Source organism: Oncorhynchus mykiss, chromosome 9 (assembly GCF_013265735.2).
Source record: "Oncorhynchus mykiss isolate Arlee chromosome 9, USDA_OmykA_1.1, whole genome shotgun sequence".
Classification (NCBI taxonomy): Eukaryota; Metazoa; Chordata; class Actinopteri; order Salmoniformes; family Salmonidae; genus Oncorhynchus; species Oncorhynchus mykiss.
This window is the reverse complement of record NC_048573.1, coordinates 50,344,785-50,359,579: the sequence shown is the minus strand read 5'-3', so window position 1 is coordinate 50,359,579 and position 14,795 is coordinate 50,344,785. Positions and strand designations below refer to the sequence as shown.

The 14,795-nt window shown below is 41.3% G+C and overlaps 1 protein-coding gene across 2 annotated transcripts in view; it reads right to left on the bottom strand.

The window, feature by feature from the left end:
- Nucleotides 1-216: 216 nt before the first annotated feature.
- The window catches only part of LOC110532305 (plexin A3), a 134,520-nt gene continuing 119,941 nt past the window's right edge, over nt 217-14,795 (bottom strand). For both annotated transcript variants that reach the window (XM_036988238.1, XM_036988239.1), the window contains exons 23-32: nt 14,598-14,664; nt 12,611-12,757; nt 6,993-7,152; nt 6,515-6,618; nt 6,288-6,384; nt 6,009-6,199; nt 5,719-5,888; nt 4,869-5,081; nt 4,619-4,769; nt 217-4,484 (exon numbers count right to left, since the gene is read on the bottom strand). In XM_036988238.1, the coding sequence (XP_036844133.1) occupies nt 4,389-4,484; nt 4,619-4,769; nt 4,869-5,081; nt 5,719-5,888; nt 6,009-6,199; nt 6,288-6,384; nt 6,515-6,618; nt 6,993-7,152; nt 12,611-12,757; nt 14,598-14,664 (1,396 nt within the window). In that variant the 3' untranslated portion in view covers nt 217-4,388. The remainder of the gene's footprint in view (nt 4,485-4,618; nt 4,770-4,868; nt 5,082-5,718; nt 5,889-6,008; nt 6,200-6,287; nt 6,385-6,514; nt 6,619-6,992; nt 7,153-12,610; nt 12,758-14,597; nt 14,665-14,795) is intronic.

The following is a 14,795-nucleotide window of genomic DNA, read 5'->3' as shown; positions in this document are numbered from 1 at the left end:
GAAAGGTGGGATAGATTTGCAATCTTTTAAAAAGATGTGATACATATTCTGTTTTTATTATGAACATGCTCACAGCACCACTGGTCATTTCAAGTGTATACTTCTTAGACTGTGAATTGATCTCCTCTGTTAGTTTTGTAACAGTATTTTGTGTACTGAAGGAGCAAAGTAAGGACACTGAATTTCATATACGTGGTCCACTTTGGATAATCTTTGTGGAATTTTTACTAAAACACTTGCCTTTATTTGAATTCAAACATTGTTCAGAGAAAATAATCATTGAGGATCATACACGAATAAAACATTCAAGAACATACAGCATCATCCACATATTTTAATTAGCAAAACAAAACACCATGCTTGTCATTTCAACATTAAGTTAGAATCCAATCTTTTAAAAACCTCTGACTGAGTAAAAAAAAGTGCAAATATATACAAAACACTTCATTGCAGCCAGCGTTTAAAGGACTCATTACTACAACTCCTTCAAACTAACAAAATAAAATATAAAAAGAAATAACAATAATTTAAAAGGAAACATTTTAAACAAATAATTATACAAAATATATTTATATATTTATATAGAATTAAGGACTAGGCAGAGCAATCATCCATTCGTCAGTCAGTCACAAAGCTACCTTCTCTCCAGACAAAGTTAATAAATTCCATATATCTTTGAAGCAGTAAAGAAATTTGTTACGTTAAATCGATTAAAACATTTGGGATAAACAGACAAAATCAACAAATAAATTATAATTTATTTATTTGAGACAAAAGTTTAACTTTTTTACTAGAACACTGACTGAAATGTAATTATGGATCTAAAACGGACATAGCTTCTACAGTATCTACTTAGAAACATCACAAGTTTGCACTCCCTCCTTTCTTCCTTACATGTTACAGGTGCTTTTTTTTATGTTGCTGTTTAAACAACATCGCAAAACCAGACGTACGGCCGCGGCTCTGAGTTCTACAGCCCAATCACCTGGCCCTTCACTAGTTTACATATGATGTATGTGTAACAGTGTGGATTCAGTCCCTCTCTTTGCCTCAATCTGGGCTCGAACCAGGGACCCTCTGAACACATTGGCAACTGCCTCCCAAGAAATATTGTTACCTATCGCTCCACAAGAGCCACGTCAAGGTCTCAGAGCGAGTGACGTCACCGATTGAAACGCTACTAGCGCACGCCGCTAACTAGCTAGCCATTTCACACCGGTTACATATGGCAGGCAGCCAAACTACTTTGGATGATTTCACCCCCAAAAATGGATACCTTATTGCAGTTACTATTTGAATTGTTTACTTATGTGGGTAGATTGCAACCAGATTCAAACCCTATGAGATGGCGTTAACCAGAGGTACTAAGTCAAAATTCAAGACGTTCTCTTCCAGATTTATGATAAACTTTAATTTTGTAAAGTGGCTCAAGCAGAGCTTTGATATCTGTAATACACCTGCAATGCTGACAGAGCAGCTCTGGCAACCAGGCCGTCATTTCTGACTGAGTCATTTTCACATATGGTGGAAGGTGATATCCCCCCCAGAGCTAGATCCAGATACACTGACCCAATTTCTCTGCCCCAAAATAACACCAGGATGTTGAAACCCATTCTCCTTAATTATCCTCCTGCAGCTCTTAACATGCTAATGAGCTCCAGTTTTATTTGAAAATGTATTTCTCTCAGAGTTCCAAGACCAAATTCTAAATTGATTTGGTGGTTATCTACAATGTGCATCTTCCATGTAGAAAAATGGGTCTCTCTCTCTCTCTCTCTCTCACTTGGTGTGGATTTAATGAAATGTGTGCAGGGTTATGAAAATATATAATAATGGCTCTTTTGTTCCTGGGCTGATAAGCAAGCCTAATTAGTCTACAGTAATGAGTTTGTTTCAGATCCATTTCGGTCAGATCTAAACAGAGCATAACCGTGTTAAAGGTCCCTATGAAAAACAACACACAGCCAGCGTCTAGAGGACTAACACCTGTACACTGATAGACCAAAGTATTGGTTTAATTTATTAACAATAAATTGTATTTCATCTTCGAGGAATTAATGGATAAAATAACTGTTAGTTATACTGAAATATTTATATTCAGGACCAGGATTACCACAAACCTCTGGCTTTAGTAGTACAAATACATATTTGTCAAACATTAGTTATGGGGAACATTGGAATTTGAGGCTTTATCCTATTAAACTAAAAATCTTTTAAAGGTATGTTTGTAGCTGAATTTTTAAACGTGGTGTAATCTATGGTTAACATATATTGTAATATGTGGGTCAACCCAAAGACAAGAGCGTGATCATCTGTTCTCTGTTCTCTGTGCCTCCTTTGGTCAGTCTGCATTCCTCACTGTTGTCACCAAACAGTTGATGTGGCGACCAAAGATTTACTTTTCAGTTATGGATGTGAAGGAACTCTGTTATTTACTGAATCTATGATGTATCCTAAATGAACCCGGCCCTGTGTGGGAATTGGCATCAAAAAGACTCCCGCAGCAGTGTTGCAGACTCGGCCTATAGTACAGTACAGAGCACACCAACTGTGTTCAGGTGTACAGTCACTAAAACTGTACAAAACAAGAGTTCACATTCTTGTGTAAAATGTAAATAAATATGAAATAAATAAAGACAAAACAATAAATACTTCATCATTGGATAGGGCCGAACTCAGAACCACATGTAAATGCACTCAAATAATATTGAGGTATAAGACCACCAGACTGCATTCCCTCCTAGTAGAGAAGTATGGAGAGGGAGCATAGGAGTGTGTACAGTAAGCCGCTGTACCACCACTGAAACACACAGAGCTTCTACTGTCTGTCATGGAGGGAGTCAACACAGAGCAATGGCATTTACCAGCTGATCAGAACCTACGAAACAGCCTACTGCTGCTGGCTCTCTGGGACCGTGGGGTAAACAGAATGAAGGATTAAGGTCTCCTGGGTTGGGAATCAGAATTCAACACAGTAACCTCTAGCATGGTAATGGAAACACGGGCAGCATAGAGGCATTTTCTCCATTTACTACTGCGAATGACCTACATAAGTGAACTCACAACCACACAGGTTGTATTTAGACCGCATTCTGTTTCTAGAATTTAAAAAAACAATGAATACTGGTGTCCTTGGTGTTGCGTTACACATTTTGATCAAGCTGTCATTTGCAATACGGAAAAAATCTGGAACAGAAAGATTACTACACAGAATGATTATCGCAACATAGAGATACTCTAACATAACTATTGGTTTAATGTAATCTAATGAAACATGGCTTGCTGTTTTAGAACTAGACTTATTGCTCGTGACGGATCGATTAGATTTAGGATGCTTGATATGGGTAAAAATAGTTGTTTCCACGACAGCAGTGGCCCTGGGCTCTGGATGGGAATTCCTCAGATCCTGACAGATCAGATTCACAGTGGTGCAGACTGACACAGGGATCTAAGTATAATTAGCTGGACAGTTACAATAGGGGTGGAACGTCTACGAGGAGAGGGCTTCACTTCCTGCAACACAAAGGCAAGCTTTAAAACTCTGGACTCTGAGCTGAGCCTCACCATCAGCAAAGGTCCATTTGGCCCCAAATTTTAAGAACAAAAAAAAAAAAAAAAAAAAGGAAAAAGGCGCTTTGTCGCTATGGCATTTGAGAGACGGGGGGATGGCCCAGCCTCAGCCCAGCCCCAACACTCCCCTCAATTTGTCACTTAATTAGGCCTCTGGTGCTTCCAGAATTTGGTCTCTTTTGTCCATACACTGCCTCCTTCATCACACACTGGCATTGAATCTCCCACCCTAACACATCAAAACAGAGCCTCAAAGCTTTCCTTTGGGGCCAATAGGTTATGGTATCTTACAATACTTGTAGTAAAGCCCATACGTTTCTAGATAAAATCCAGTCCACACCTAAATGTTACTTTTCAGCACTTTGTACAAATATTATCCCAGACCAAAAGCTACTCATCCCATGGCACTAGCTTGGCAATTCAGAACAGTTCCCAAAGCAACTTACTGTATGCCTCTATTGGAATGTATCTCATATTATCCACAGTAGTCCTCTTCCATTAGATTAGGCAGTTACTAAAGAGTCTGTCATTGAAAAGGCCAGTGTGGAGAAAAAAATGACTCAGAATGTTTCACTGGCAATGGCAGGTAGAGGTTTGAGGGAGTGAGGATATTGGGCACAGAATCTGGTCAGTAGACATTGGGCTTAATGTGCTGTGCTGTGGTTCGTTGTGTTGATTGTCCAGTGTCTTATGTCTTCATTTTTACTAGCACAAGCTGCGTATGTTCCAACACAGGTCCGTTCCCCAGTTCAACTACCCCCCCCCCCCCCCCCCCCCCCTTCCTCCCGACCCCTGACCCCCTGTTCCATCCTCCGCCCTCAGCTGCTGCCCGACATAAGGTTAATGGCTTGTTCCAGTTTGTGTCGCAACTTGTGTTTGCGGCAGTACCCATCCCTGTCCAGTGCTGTCAAAATCTGAACAGAAGAGTAAGAGAAAGAATTCCTCAACATTAATAAGAACGTTCATTTACATTACATTTAGGTATAAAATAAGTTAACCTGTGCAATATGAGGCATAATAAAGCAGAGGATTGGCCCATGCCTCTTACCTCCTCTTTGTACTTGTTAATGTAGAAGTAGAGCTCACTGAGAGCACTGAGAGTGTTGAACTCGGTGCCATGGAGACGAGACTGCTCCACCAGATAGGCATCCATGTCCTGGTCACTGATGGTAGGCATCTTACTGATATCTCTGTAGTACCTGACACAAGCAAAGAGACACAAGAGTGCTCAGTGTTTGACTCTTTGAGAGAAAAGTCGATATGACAGCCAATAAAATTGATGGTAACTGAAATTATACCTCTCCACCCAGCTCTTGTAGTTGGGGATGTCTTTAGCGTACAGCAGCTTGTTGGAGGGGGAGTCCTTGCCCAGGCGGTGCTCTGATGTAGAGCAGGAGTCCATGAAGGTCTGGGCCACCACAGACAGACAGGCGTCCGTAATGCTGCTCTTGTGGATGTCAAACACAAACTGAGGGTTCTTGATCACATTCACCCAGAAACGCAGGGGCAGACTGTCAGAGAGAAAGCAGAGAAAAGGTAGGAGAAAAGGTTTGGGACCATTATAGGGGAATCTTAGAGTTAGAAACATGTTTTAAAGTGTCACTCCACAATGATACAATAGTTGGCAATACAAAATACAGATTTTAAAACCACATTGTGGACCACTCAAATAGAGCTTTGAGACAATAAAAGCAGTCACAGTCATGGTACTGTACGATACAATCTTATGAATTTTTATTAATTAAATCTATATTCCAAGTGTCCCATTTTAGTCATTTGTCATAAACACGTGACTAAAAAGACTCAGTTCTATACCTTTATAAAACGAAAGCCAAAAGCAACAGTGGTGAGAGAAAAACTCCCTTTGGTTGAGGAAGAACCGGAAATTGCACATAATTCTTGTCATTACTCCCTCCTTTGAAAAGTTGATTATGGAGTGGGCTTGTAAGTATGCCTGTACCATTCCTGCGAGGCTAGTAGCACTGACTCATTAGTGGCCATTTCAAACAGCCAAGAAGACTGAGACAGATTGAGACAGAGGTCCCAAACTCTTTTACCAAATGCACAGATACAGCTTGGGTTCCAGAGGCTTATTTAAGGGGCAGCTATAAGAAACAGGGGCAGACAGAGAGGTGACACTGTGCTCACCAGTTGCTCTTCCAGGTGTGGCGGACGTCCGGGTCAGTGATCTGCCTCCTGTCGGCCTGCTCGTCCAGGAAGTCAAACATATACTTGATGGCCAGAGGGAGGGCACTGCCGCGGTGGGCCGTGCTGAACACCGTCTCAAACAAATCATCTACAAACTTCTGCAGAGTTCCCTGTAGGGTGATCAGACAAGTGGTGTTAATACAGAGTCCAAGAAAGGAACGTGTGCCTGGCAATGATACATTATCATGACACATTATGAGACAATTCACAAAAATACAATGAAAAGAGACCTTGGTTGCCAGTAGGCGGGTGAGATAGATCTCAGACACCATCTTGCTGCCGCGGTCGCCCTCCCGTTGGTCAGCGTGCTCGTGGTTCTTGACCAGGTGCCAGAGCTTGGTGCCAGTCTCCTGGTCAGGGGTGATCATGGGGGCACGGGAGCGCAGGCTATCTGGGCTGCTGGACGTCCTCAGGAGGCTTTCTGGAAACACAACGACACACAGTCAGATACTGTAGGAGGCTGGGTGGGGCCAGGCTTTCAAACAGTACTGTAGGTCATTGATAAGTACCATAGCGGCTCAGAGAGCGGGTGAAGGTAAACGAGTTAGCAATATTGTAGGCTGAGACTTGCTTCTGGACCAAGGCTACCAGAGAACCATCGGTCACCTGAAGGAGGAGAGATCTTTAATGTTGTATCATCAAATGAATGACCATCAATATGATAGTATTTGTCTTTGTGTGTGAATAATGTGGATGAGTATTATGTGGATGTGTCCAGCTGGTGTTGCTGTCTGACCTGATAGTGGGCCAAGGTGTTGAGCCTTTTCCAGTCACTCTCAATCTTTGTGGTGACGTCCTCATCTTGAAGGATAATTCTGGTCAGTCTACCTTGTCGCCACTCTGTGAGGACATAAAAAAACAACAGAAAATTGGTTAGATCTGATTAGTTTAATCTGTATCTTTAGTTTCAAAAGGGAATCACTATTAACCAATGTCGCAATTAGTTACAATAAATGCTTCACATCCTTCACAATAAATCCTTCATACCCAAGAAGACTCAAGGCTGTAATCGCTGCCAAAGGTACTTCAACAAAGTACTGAGTAAAGGGCCTGAATACTTATGCAATTAAGGTATTTCAGTTTTGTCATTATGGGGTATTATGTGTAGATTTATGAGGACAAAAAATTATATTTAATCCATTTTAGAATAAGGCTGTAATGTAACAAAATGTGGAAAAAGTCAAGGGGTCTGAATACTTTCCGAAGGTTCTTACCCAGGTCCATGTCGTCAGCCTGGGGTCTCTGGGAGTAGGGGATGCCCTTGTATACAGCGTCCAGCAGCTTGTCCTTCACCTGAGTGACCGTGTCACAGTTCAGCACCTTCACCGGGACCTCCGTGCCTGCCTCTCCCTCCGGAGGGATACACATCAGAGTCTGGGGAGGGAGAAACCATAGGGCCGTCAGTACTAGGGATGATGCACTGTCAAACCTTTGTATAACTTCAGACAATCATTTTGAAAATAGCGCTCACAAGCCGAAAGTGGTCGCCGAAAATTGCATACTACGTCACATATGAGCAGATATGTGCACCACGTTATTGCTCTCTCAATCTCTCTCTGCTGTGTCCACTTGGACCCGCCCTGCAACCACATTGGATAATGCTGGGCAGGCCTTTTGCTAGCTGTCACTCAAATGGCGAGGGGCAAGCTCATTGGTTAAAACTCTAATTACCGGTGGTGCACGTGGGGTAAAATGGAGCAAAAATGGCGCTGCACAGCTTCCAGAAAACAAACTAGGGATTTTGTGGCTAGTTGAGGTAAAACAGTAATTCTGCTCATAGATTATGAGTAGTATGTATGAACTACACATTGACACAACCATCCCAAAGCGGGAGGTTTAAAAAAATACTTACTAGGCGTTAAAGTACCGTTCAATCTCTTTAAAGAAAGAGAGAGGTTTTGACTGCAATTTCCTAAGATGTTTTTTTTTTTTCTGAATCACTTTATATGCAATTTTATCAATAATCCCCCCAGATATATTAACTGCATTGTCGATAATGAAGATTTCATCTGTTTGAAGACAATCACCGAAGAATAAAAGCGATATGGAGGACACATTTATGAGCCATCCTGAGGTCAATATAAAACTGACAGAGGACATTGATTTAACTACAAACAAGGATTTATATGACACAATGTACCATAGTTAAAAGGAGGAGATTGAGGATAGAGAGCAACCACATAACATCTTTTTAACAGTTCTGGCACCCCTTCACAGCTCACTCAGTCACAATATAGAGAAGTCAGGCTCTATTTGGGAAACTGTCATTATAACAAATGAAGATGCATTCAGCCTAATTTGCAACTTGCATTGACAGATTAACTAGCATAGAGGAGTGGTGTCACAACGAGTCCGTCTTCTGAGTTCATATACAAACTCTATGCAGGGATTACCATGTCACTGTATAGTGGACATAAATAATAGATTCCGTATTGTCTACTGGCTAATGTCTTTCTGTAAACTAGTGTGCCATGTTGACGGACGATAAAAAATGATGCTGTAGGCCTGACAGGTTTTCTGTGTTCAACACTGTTTCGCTAGAGGAATCCTGACTATTGGAAAAGCATTGATTCTTGTTTTCACACAATCTACTAACTAAAACGGCATAAAATGACCTACGTTGCCTTTTGGAATAACCAAGGTGTACTATCCATCCAAAAAGGATAGTGACCAGAGAGTAGAGGGGTCCTTCTAATGTATTTATATACTGGGCATGTACACACCATGCTGCCAGTCCATATAAATTCATGAGGAGACCTTTGGTGTGGGCTGGGTGCGTTAATCAGGTGATTAGCACAGTGTGCAGCTGGCACAGGGTACCACAGACATCTGTACCACTGCCACTCATTGATCATTAGCAAAGTCAATTTCCTTCTTGCCATGCACTGGAAATAGTTAACAAGTGGGGCATTTGTGATTAAAAACCAATTATAAAGCAAATTATAGGAATTCTCAAGGAATGGGAGAATCCTCATCATTTGAGGAGGTCCAAGGCCAAGCAAGTTCTGACAAGGGAAGATTTGTGGCACCTTGGTGGTAAAAGATGCCTTCAGAAAGTATTCATACCCCTTGACTTATTCCACATTTTGTTGTGTTACAGCCTGAATTCAAAATCAATGCAATATTTTTTTTAAATATCACCCATCTACACACAATACGCCATAATGACAAAGTGCAAATTTATTGAAAAGGAAATACAAAAATATCTCATTTGCATACACTATCATTCAAAGGTTTGGGGTCACTTAGAAATGTCCTTCTTTTTGAAGAAAAACTGGCCTTCTCTAGACTATCTTCAGTTTCTTGGCAATGCATGGAATAGCCTTCATTTCTTAAAACAAAAATAGACTGACGAGTTTCAGAAGAAAGTTCTTTGTTTCTGGCCATTTTGACCCTGTAATCAAACCCACAAATGGTGATGCTACAGATACTCAACTAGTCTAAAGAAGGCCAAAAAATGTGCTTTTCTTCAAAAACAAGGACATTTCTAAGTGACCCCAAACTTTAGAACAGTAGTGTAAGTATTCACACCCCTGAGTCAACAGTTTGTAGAAGCACGTTTGGCCGCTGTGAGTCTTTCTGGCTTCGTTTCTAATACCCTTTAAAGATATAGAACGCTGCTACAGTAACGCCGCTACGGTAATGTGCTGATAGCGACAATTGATAACCTTTCAGACAATTATCATTATTTTATTTTTTATACAGTAGAATTCTGGCATAGAATGTTCTGTATTGTTTCCCTGACAACAACAAACGTTGCTGACTGAGGTGCTGTTGTGTTGTTTACATGCTGTTTTTTTTATGGTAGGGTAGCTAGATGTGTTTTCTTTCGACTAAATGTGTTGGTATGTCATGGTATTTAATGAACTTTAAAATGCATTTTTTAGGAGAGAGTGATGTGTGTGGAGGCAGCAGACATGCAGGCCGTGCGCAGGCAGTTGATTTGATTGACAGTTCTGGTTGCCTAGTGATGGACATTAGTCCCGCTTCAAAAGCGTCATTCCTTTGCAGACAAGTAAAATGCCTGTTCAGTGGCGCTTCGAAACTATCTCCAGAGAAGGTTTCGTTTTTGGCATTTAAAAAGCTGTAGTGTACCCTTACAGACACGCCGTAGCCGAGACGCTTTCAAGGCAGCACATTCCATGTGTCTGAAAAGGGTGTAAGAGCTTCACACCTGGATTGTGCAACATTTACCCAATATTATTTTCAAAATTCTTCAACCTCTGTCATATTGGATGTTGATCATTGCTAGACAACCATTTTCAGGTCTTGCCATAGATTTATCCAAGTAGATTTCAGTCAAAATTGTAACTCGGCCACTCAGGAACATTCACTGTCTTCTTGGTAAGCAACTCCAGCGTAGATTTGGCCTTGGATTTGGTGTACTAGGTTATTGTCCTGCTGAAAGGTGAATTAATTTCCCAGTGTCTGGTGGAAAGCAGACTGAACCAGGATTTGTGCTTAGCTCCCTTCCGTTTCTTTTTTTATCCTGAAAAACTCTCCAGTTCTTAACGATTACAAGCATACCCATAACATAATGCAGCCCCCACTATGCTTGAAAATATGGAGAGTGGGACTCAGTATTGTATTGTATTTGCCCCAAACATAACACATCCTGAATTGCTTTGCCACATTTTTTGCAGTATTACTTTAGTGCCTTGTTGCATGTTTTGGAATATTTATATTCTGTACAGGCTTCCAGTTCCCTCTGTTAATTAGGTTAGTATTGTGGAGTAACTACAATGTTGTTGATACATCCTCAGTTTTCTCCTATCACAGCCATGCCATCATTGGCCTCATGGTGAAATCCTTGAGCATTTTCCTTCCTCTCTGGCGACTGAGTTAGGATGGATACCTGTATCTTTGTAGTGACTGGGTGTATTGATACACCACCCAAAGTGTAATGAATAATGTCACCATGCCCAAAGGGACATCCAATGTCTACTTTTTCATTTTTATCCATCTACATGTACCAATAGGTGCCCTTCTTTTACTTATTGACTCAAGACATTTCCGCTTTTCATTTTTTATTCATTTGTAAAAAAAATATATATATATATATATAAAAAAACATAATTCCACTTTGACATTATGGGGCATTATGTGTAGACCAGTGACAATATATCTCAATTTAATCCATTTTAAATTCAGGCTGTGACACAAGAACCAGCTGTCAGAGCAGCTCACAGATTACTGCACCTGTACATAGCCCACCTATAATTTAGCCCAAACAACTACCTCTTTCCCTACTGTATTTATTTTATTTGATTTATTTTGCTCCTTTGCACCCCATTATTTTTATTTCTACTTTGCACATTCTTCCACTGCAAATCTACCATTCCAGTGTTTTACTTGCTATATTGTATTTACTTTGCCACCATGGCCTTTTTTTTCCTTTACCTCCCTTATCTCACCTCATTTGCTCACATCGTATATAGACTTGTTTATACTGTATTATTGACTGTATGTTTGTTTTACTCCATGTGTAACTCTGTGTCGTTGTATGTGTCGAACTGCTTTGCTTTATCCTGGCCAGGTCGCAATTGTAAATGAAAACTTGTTCTCAACTTGCCTACCTGGTTAAATAAAGGTGAAATAAATAAAAAATAAAATAAATAAACAACAACAAGTGGAAAAAGTCAAGGGGTGTAAATACCTTCTGAAGGCACTGTATATCTATCCGATCTGTGTATCTATGGTGCATAGGATAACTTTACAGCATCAGAGTATCAAATACTGAAGTACTTCCCAGTAAAGTTGCCAGTCTTGGTTAATGCCATTTAAAGGGATACAAGAGATAACCATGAATGATAGTTATCGATAGAGTGCCCAGATGGCCCTAGACTTATCAATAACAGAGCCTCCATCATCCATAGGTGGTACAGATTATGAGTGATTTAAGGGTATATGGAACCAGGGGGCATAAAGCCGTCCTATAGGGTTGACCTTTACTTGGGTTCCCCAGGGCCAGAGATATAGACAGCTCCTCGGGGAGCATCTGTCTCTTTAGGGCTAATTCCTCTGACATCTGCCATTCCTTCTATCGATCCCTCTGAAGGAGGTAGAGATGAACCTGTCCTGAGTTGATGCTGCAGTGTTTTACCAGGCAGTGTGCTCGCGAGTGAAGAATGGCCTCGGATGCAGATTCATGGAGAAGTGGAGGGGTGGGTGTGGGACGGGCTACTAGTGTATCCTACTAAGTCAGAGTATTGTTATTGTTCCATATAAATAACTAATATGAGGTAATATTTAGAGAATTCCTGTGCTGTTTCTATTTTTTATTCGCAAATGTGGGGTGTGACGCTTTTATGTGGAAGTCAATGGGTTGCTGACGGTGAGTAAATCAATAATTGTTTAAGTGTAGTATTTCCTGGCAGTGCTGCTTGGCCGCCTCGTTGGGGAGAGAGAGCGATGTGGTGGGAAGGTTTGTTTTATGGGCAGACAATAAATGCTTGATTTGTTTGAATCATTACTGGCCCGCAGCAGGTCATTGTGTGATTGAGTGATGAGTGGGTTCGTTCCAAGAGACCTCCCTCACCCATACAGCCCCAGCTCTGCCTACCCCTGCCTACACTGGGATCCCACAGCCAATGGGGGAGCCACAGCCCACATCACTTCCTCAGTAACATGACAGGTGATTTCCATGGCAAAGCATGCTAAACATCCTCCTGTTTGTTTTGCTTCTGCAACCACATTAAGAGAGAATCAGTACATGGATTCATCTTGCTGTCCTGGGACTGAGGGGGTTGGCTCCGTTGGGCCACACTCAAATGAAACATGAAACTGGTGTGTGAGAGCTGTGTGTGTGTGTGGAGGGAGGGTCCTTCCTTACCAGCTGTTTGTAGTCAATCTGCTGTCTGATGAGCTTGTCCTCACTGAGGGAGTAGCGCGCCTCTCCTGTGATGGAGTCTATAGGCCCCTTCTCCATCTGCTGCTTGATGGCACAGTACAGCATGAACAGAGGTTCGCCCGCACACTCCTGAGAGAGGGGGGGGGGGCAGAGGGGGAAAGAGTAGAAGCGGAAGAGAGGGAGTGATTGGGAGAAGGGGAGAGGGATCGGCAATCACATCCCTTTCAGACAGCGTAGTGAAGAGTGGGGAAGTTACCAATTACCCACTTACAGGCTTTTGATTACTAACCAGTGATACTGAGAACACTATTATTTAGTTCTTAAGGCTGATTAATTTGACATCATTAATTACAACGTGACATCCTGAGTCTCAAGCTGCTCGCACAGAGTGGCCTTCCAGCCCAGACACACAGAGGACAATGGACAATCTAACAGGCCTCCAAATCCTGCTGTCAATGAGCAAATGGAGCATTATTCAAATCCGTACTCAAACAAAGGAAACCCCAAACACACAAACGACCCCAAATTGTCAAATTTAAGTAGGGCAATGAGAGTATGAGCAGCATTCAGTAAAACTGATTGGTCATGCTGGGATGTGTCAGGGATTTTCTGTATTACCGTACGTACTGTTTTCAAGGACATGCTCTTCTGTGGTCTTAATCTTTAAAGTTGAGTTGACGTCATATTTAATAACATCATAACTACAGATTTCAAGTTACTCTCCAGAATTTCTTCTCAGTTGAAAACCAGTCAAACTTCTATATTTTTCCAGACCATGTCCAATTAGATTAAATCCTCAGATAATTTATTCTTCACTAAATGTGTTTATGTTGCTAAGTAAGTTTTTTTGTTTGTTTTCAGAACTTTAGAAATCTTAACATGACATTACATGTGTTATTTTAAACAAGTCTAGAACCTTTACCTTCCCGAATACCATTTATTTTTATTTTTAATTTAACTAGTTAAGTCAGTTAAGAACAAATTCTTATTTACAATGACAGCCTAGGAAGACTGGGTTAACTGCCTTGTTCAGGGGCAGAACAACAGATTCTTACCTTGTCAGCTCGGGGATTTGCTCTAGCAACCTTTCAGTTACCAGCCCAATGCTAGTGCTCTAACCACTAGGCTACCTGCCACCCCCATCTACCATAAGGTACTGAACTCCCCCAGTTAAGATATATATTTGTGTTAAAACAAATGTTTTGCAGTGATAAGCCTTACTAAGAAAGATGAATATTGCTATGCAAGCTGAATATGAAAATGTGAAAGTTAATTCTGAATAGAAGTTTAAGTAAAGGCTTGTGGAAACATTTCAGGGTGATTACTTGGGGAGACTGGGGAGATGGCCAGAACACTTTAACATCTGCACTGATGTAACTTAAATTTACTTGGCTGCTATCCATAGCTACATTCCAAGAGGCATTTCAGGCATGAACGCTCAATGGGCCTGATGTTCGTGTCCTTAACGCAAATGGCCATTTCGATCCAACCCCAGAGTAAAGCAGGAGCAGCATATGGGCAGGAAAAACACAGAAAGGCCATTTTGGTTGGTGGATGTGGTTAGACAAAATGACCACAACTGCCCCTGGAGTGATTCCCCGATATGGTTCATGCTGTGGCCGTGCTGTGTGTGCACTCAACTGTGCTGCGGTCACACAGAGTGAGAATTAACAGCACCAGGACCATGATTAGCCAAAGAACTCCACCTCAAAAATATAATTACAACTCACAGATTACACTAATAATAGTCATTAAAGATCATTTTTACAGAATTTCAGGTTCAAAAATGAAAACGTGAACAGAAAGAATACAGGTCACAGTGTTGCTTTAGGCCTATTAGTGTTTCAGCCAAACAGACGTTTTTCGAATAAATCACGAACATAAATCTTCTGCTATGTACTTAAATCTCTCTTCTCTGAACCTAGATCAACCCTCAGTTAGAAATAAATCGGAGCACCATTAGAATTACCTTGAGGAATCGATGCAGCAGAAACGTAAACCAGTTGGTGAGCATCTTCTCTGCCACAGACTCTGTCCTACAGGAGAGATGAGACACCGGTCAGTTTCAAAAACACGTGTCCTGTACACATACAGCATGAGTAGAGGTGTTAGTGAGGGAGCGAGAAGATAACACCCAGCCCGTTTCTCTCCAGGTAAGTAGCCTCAC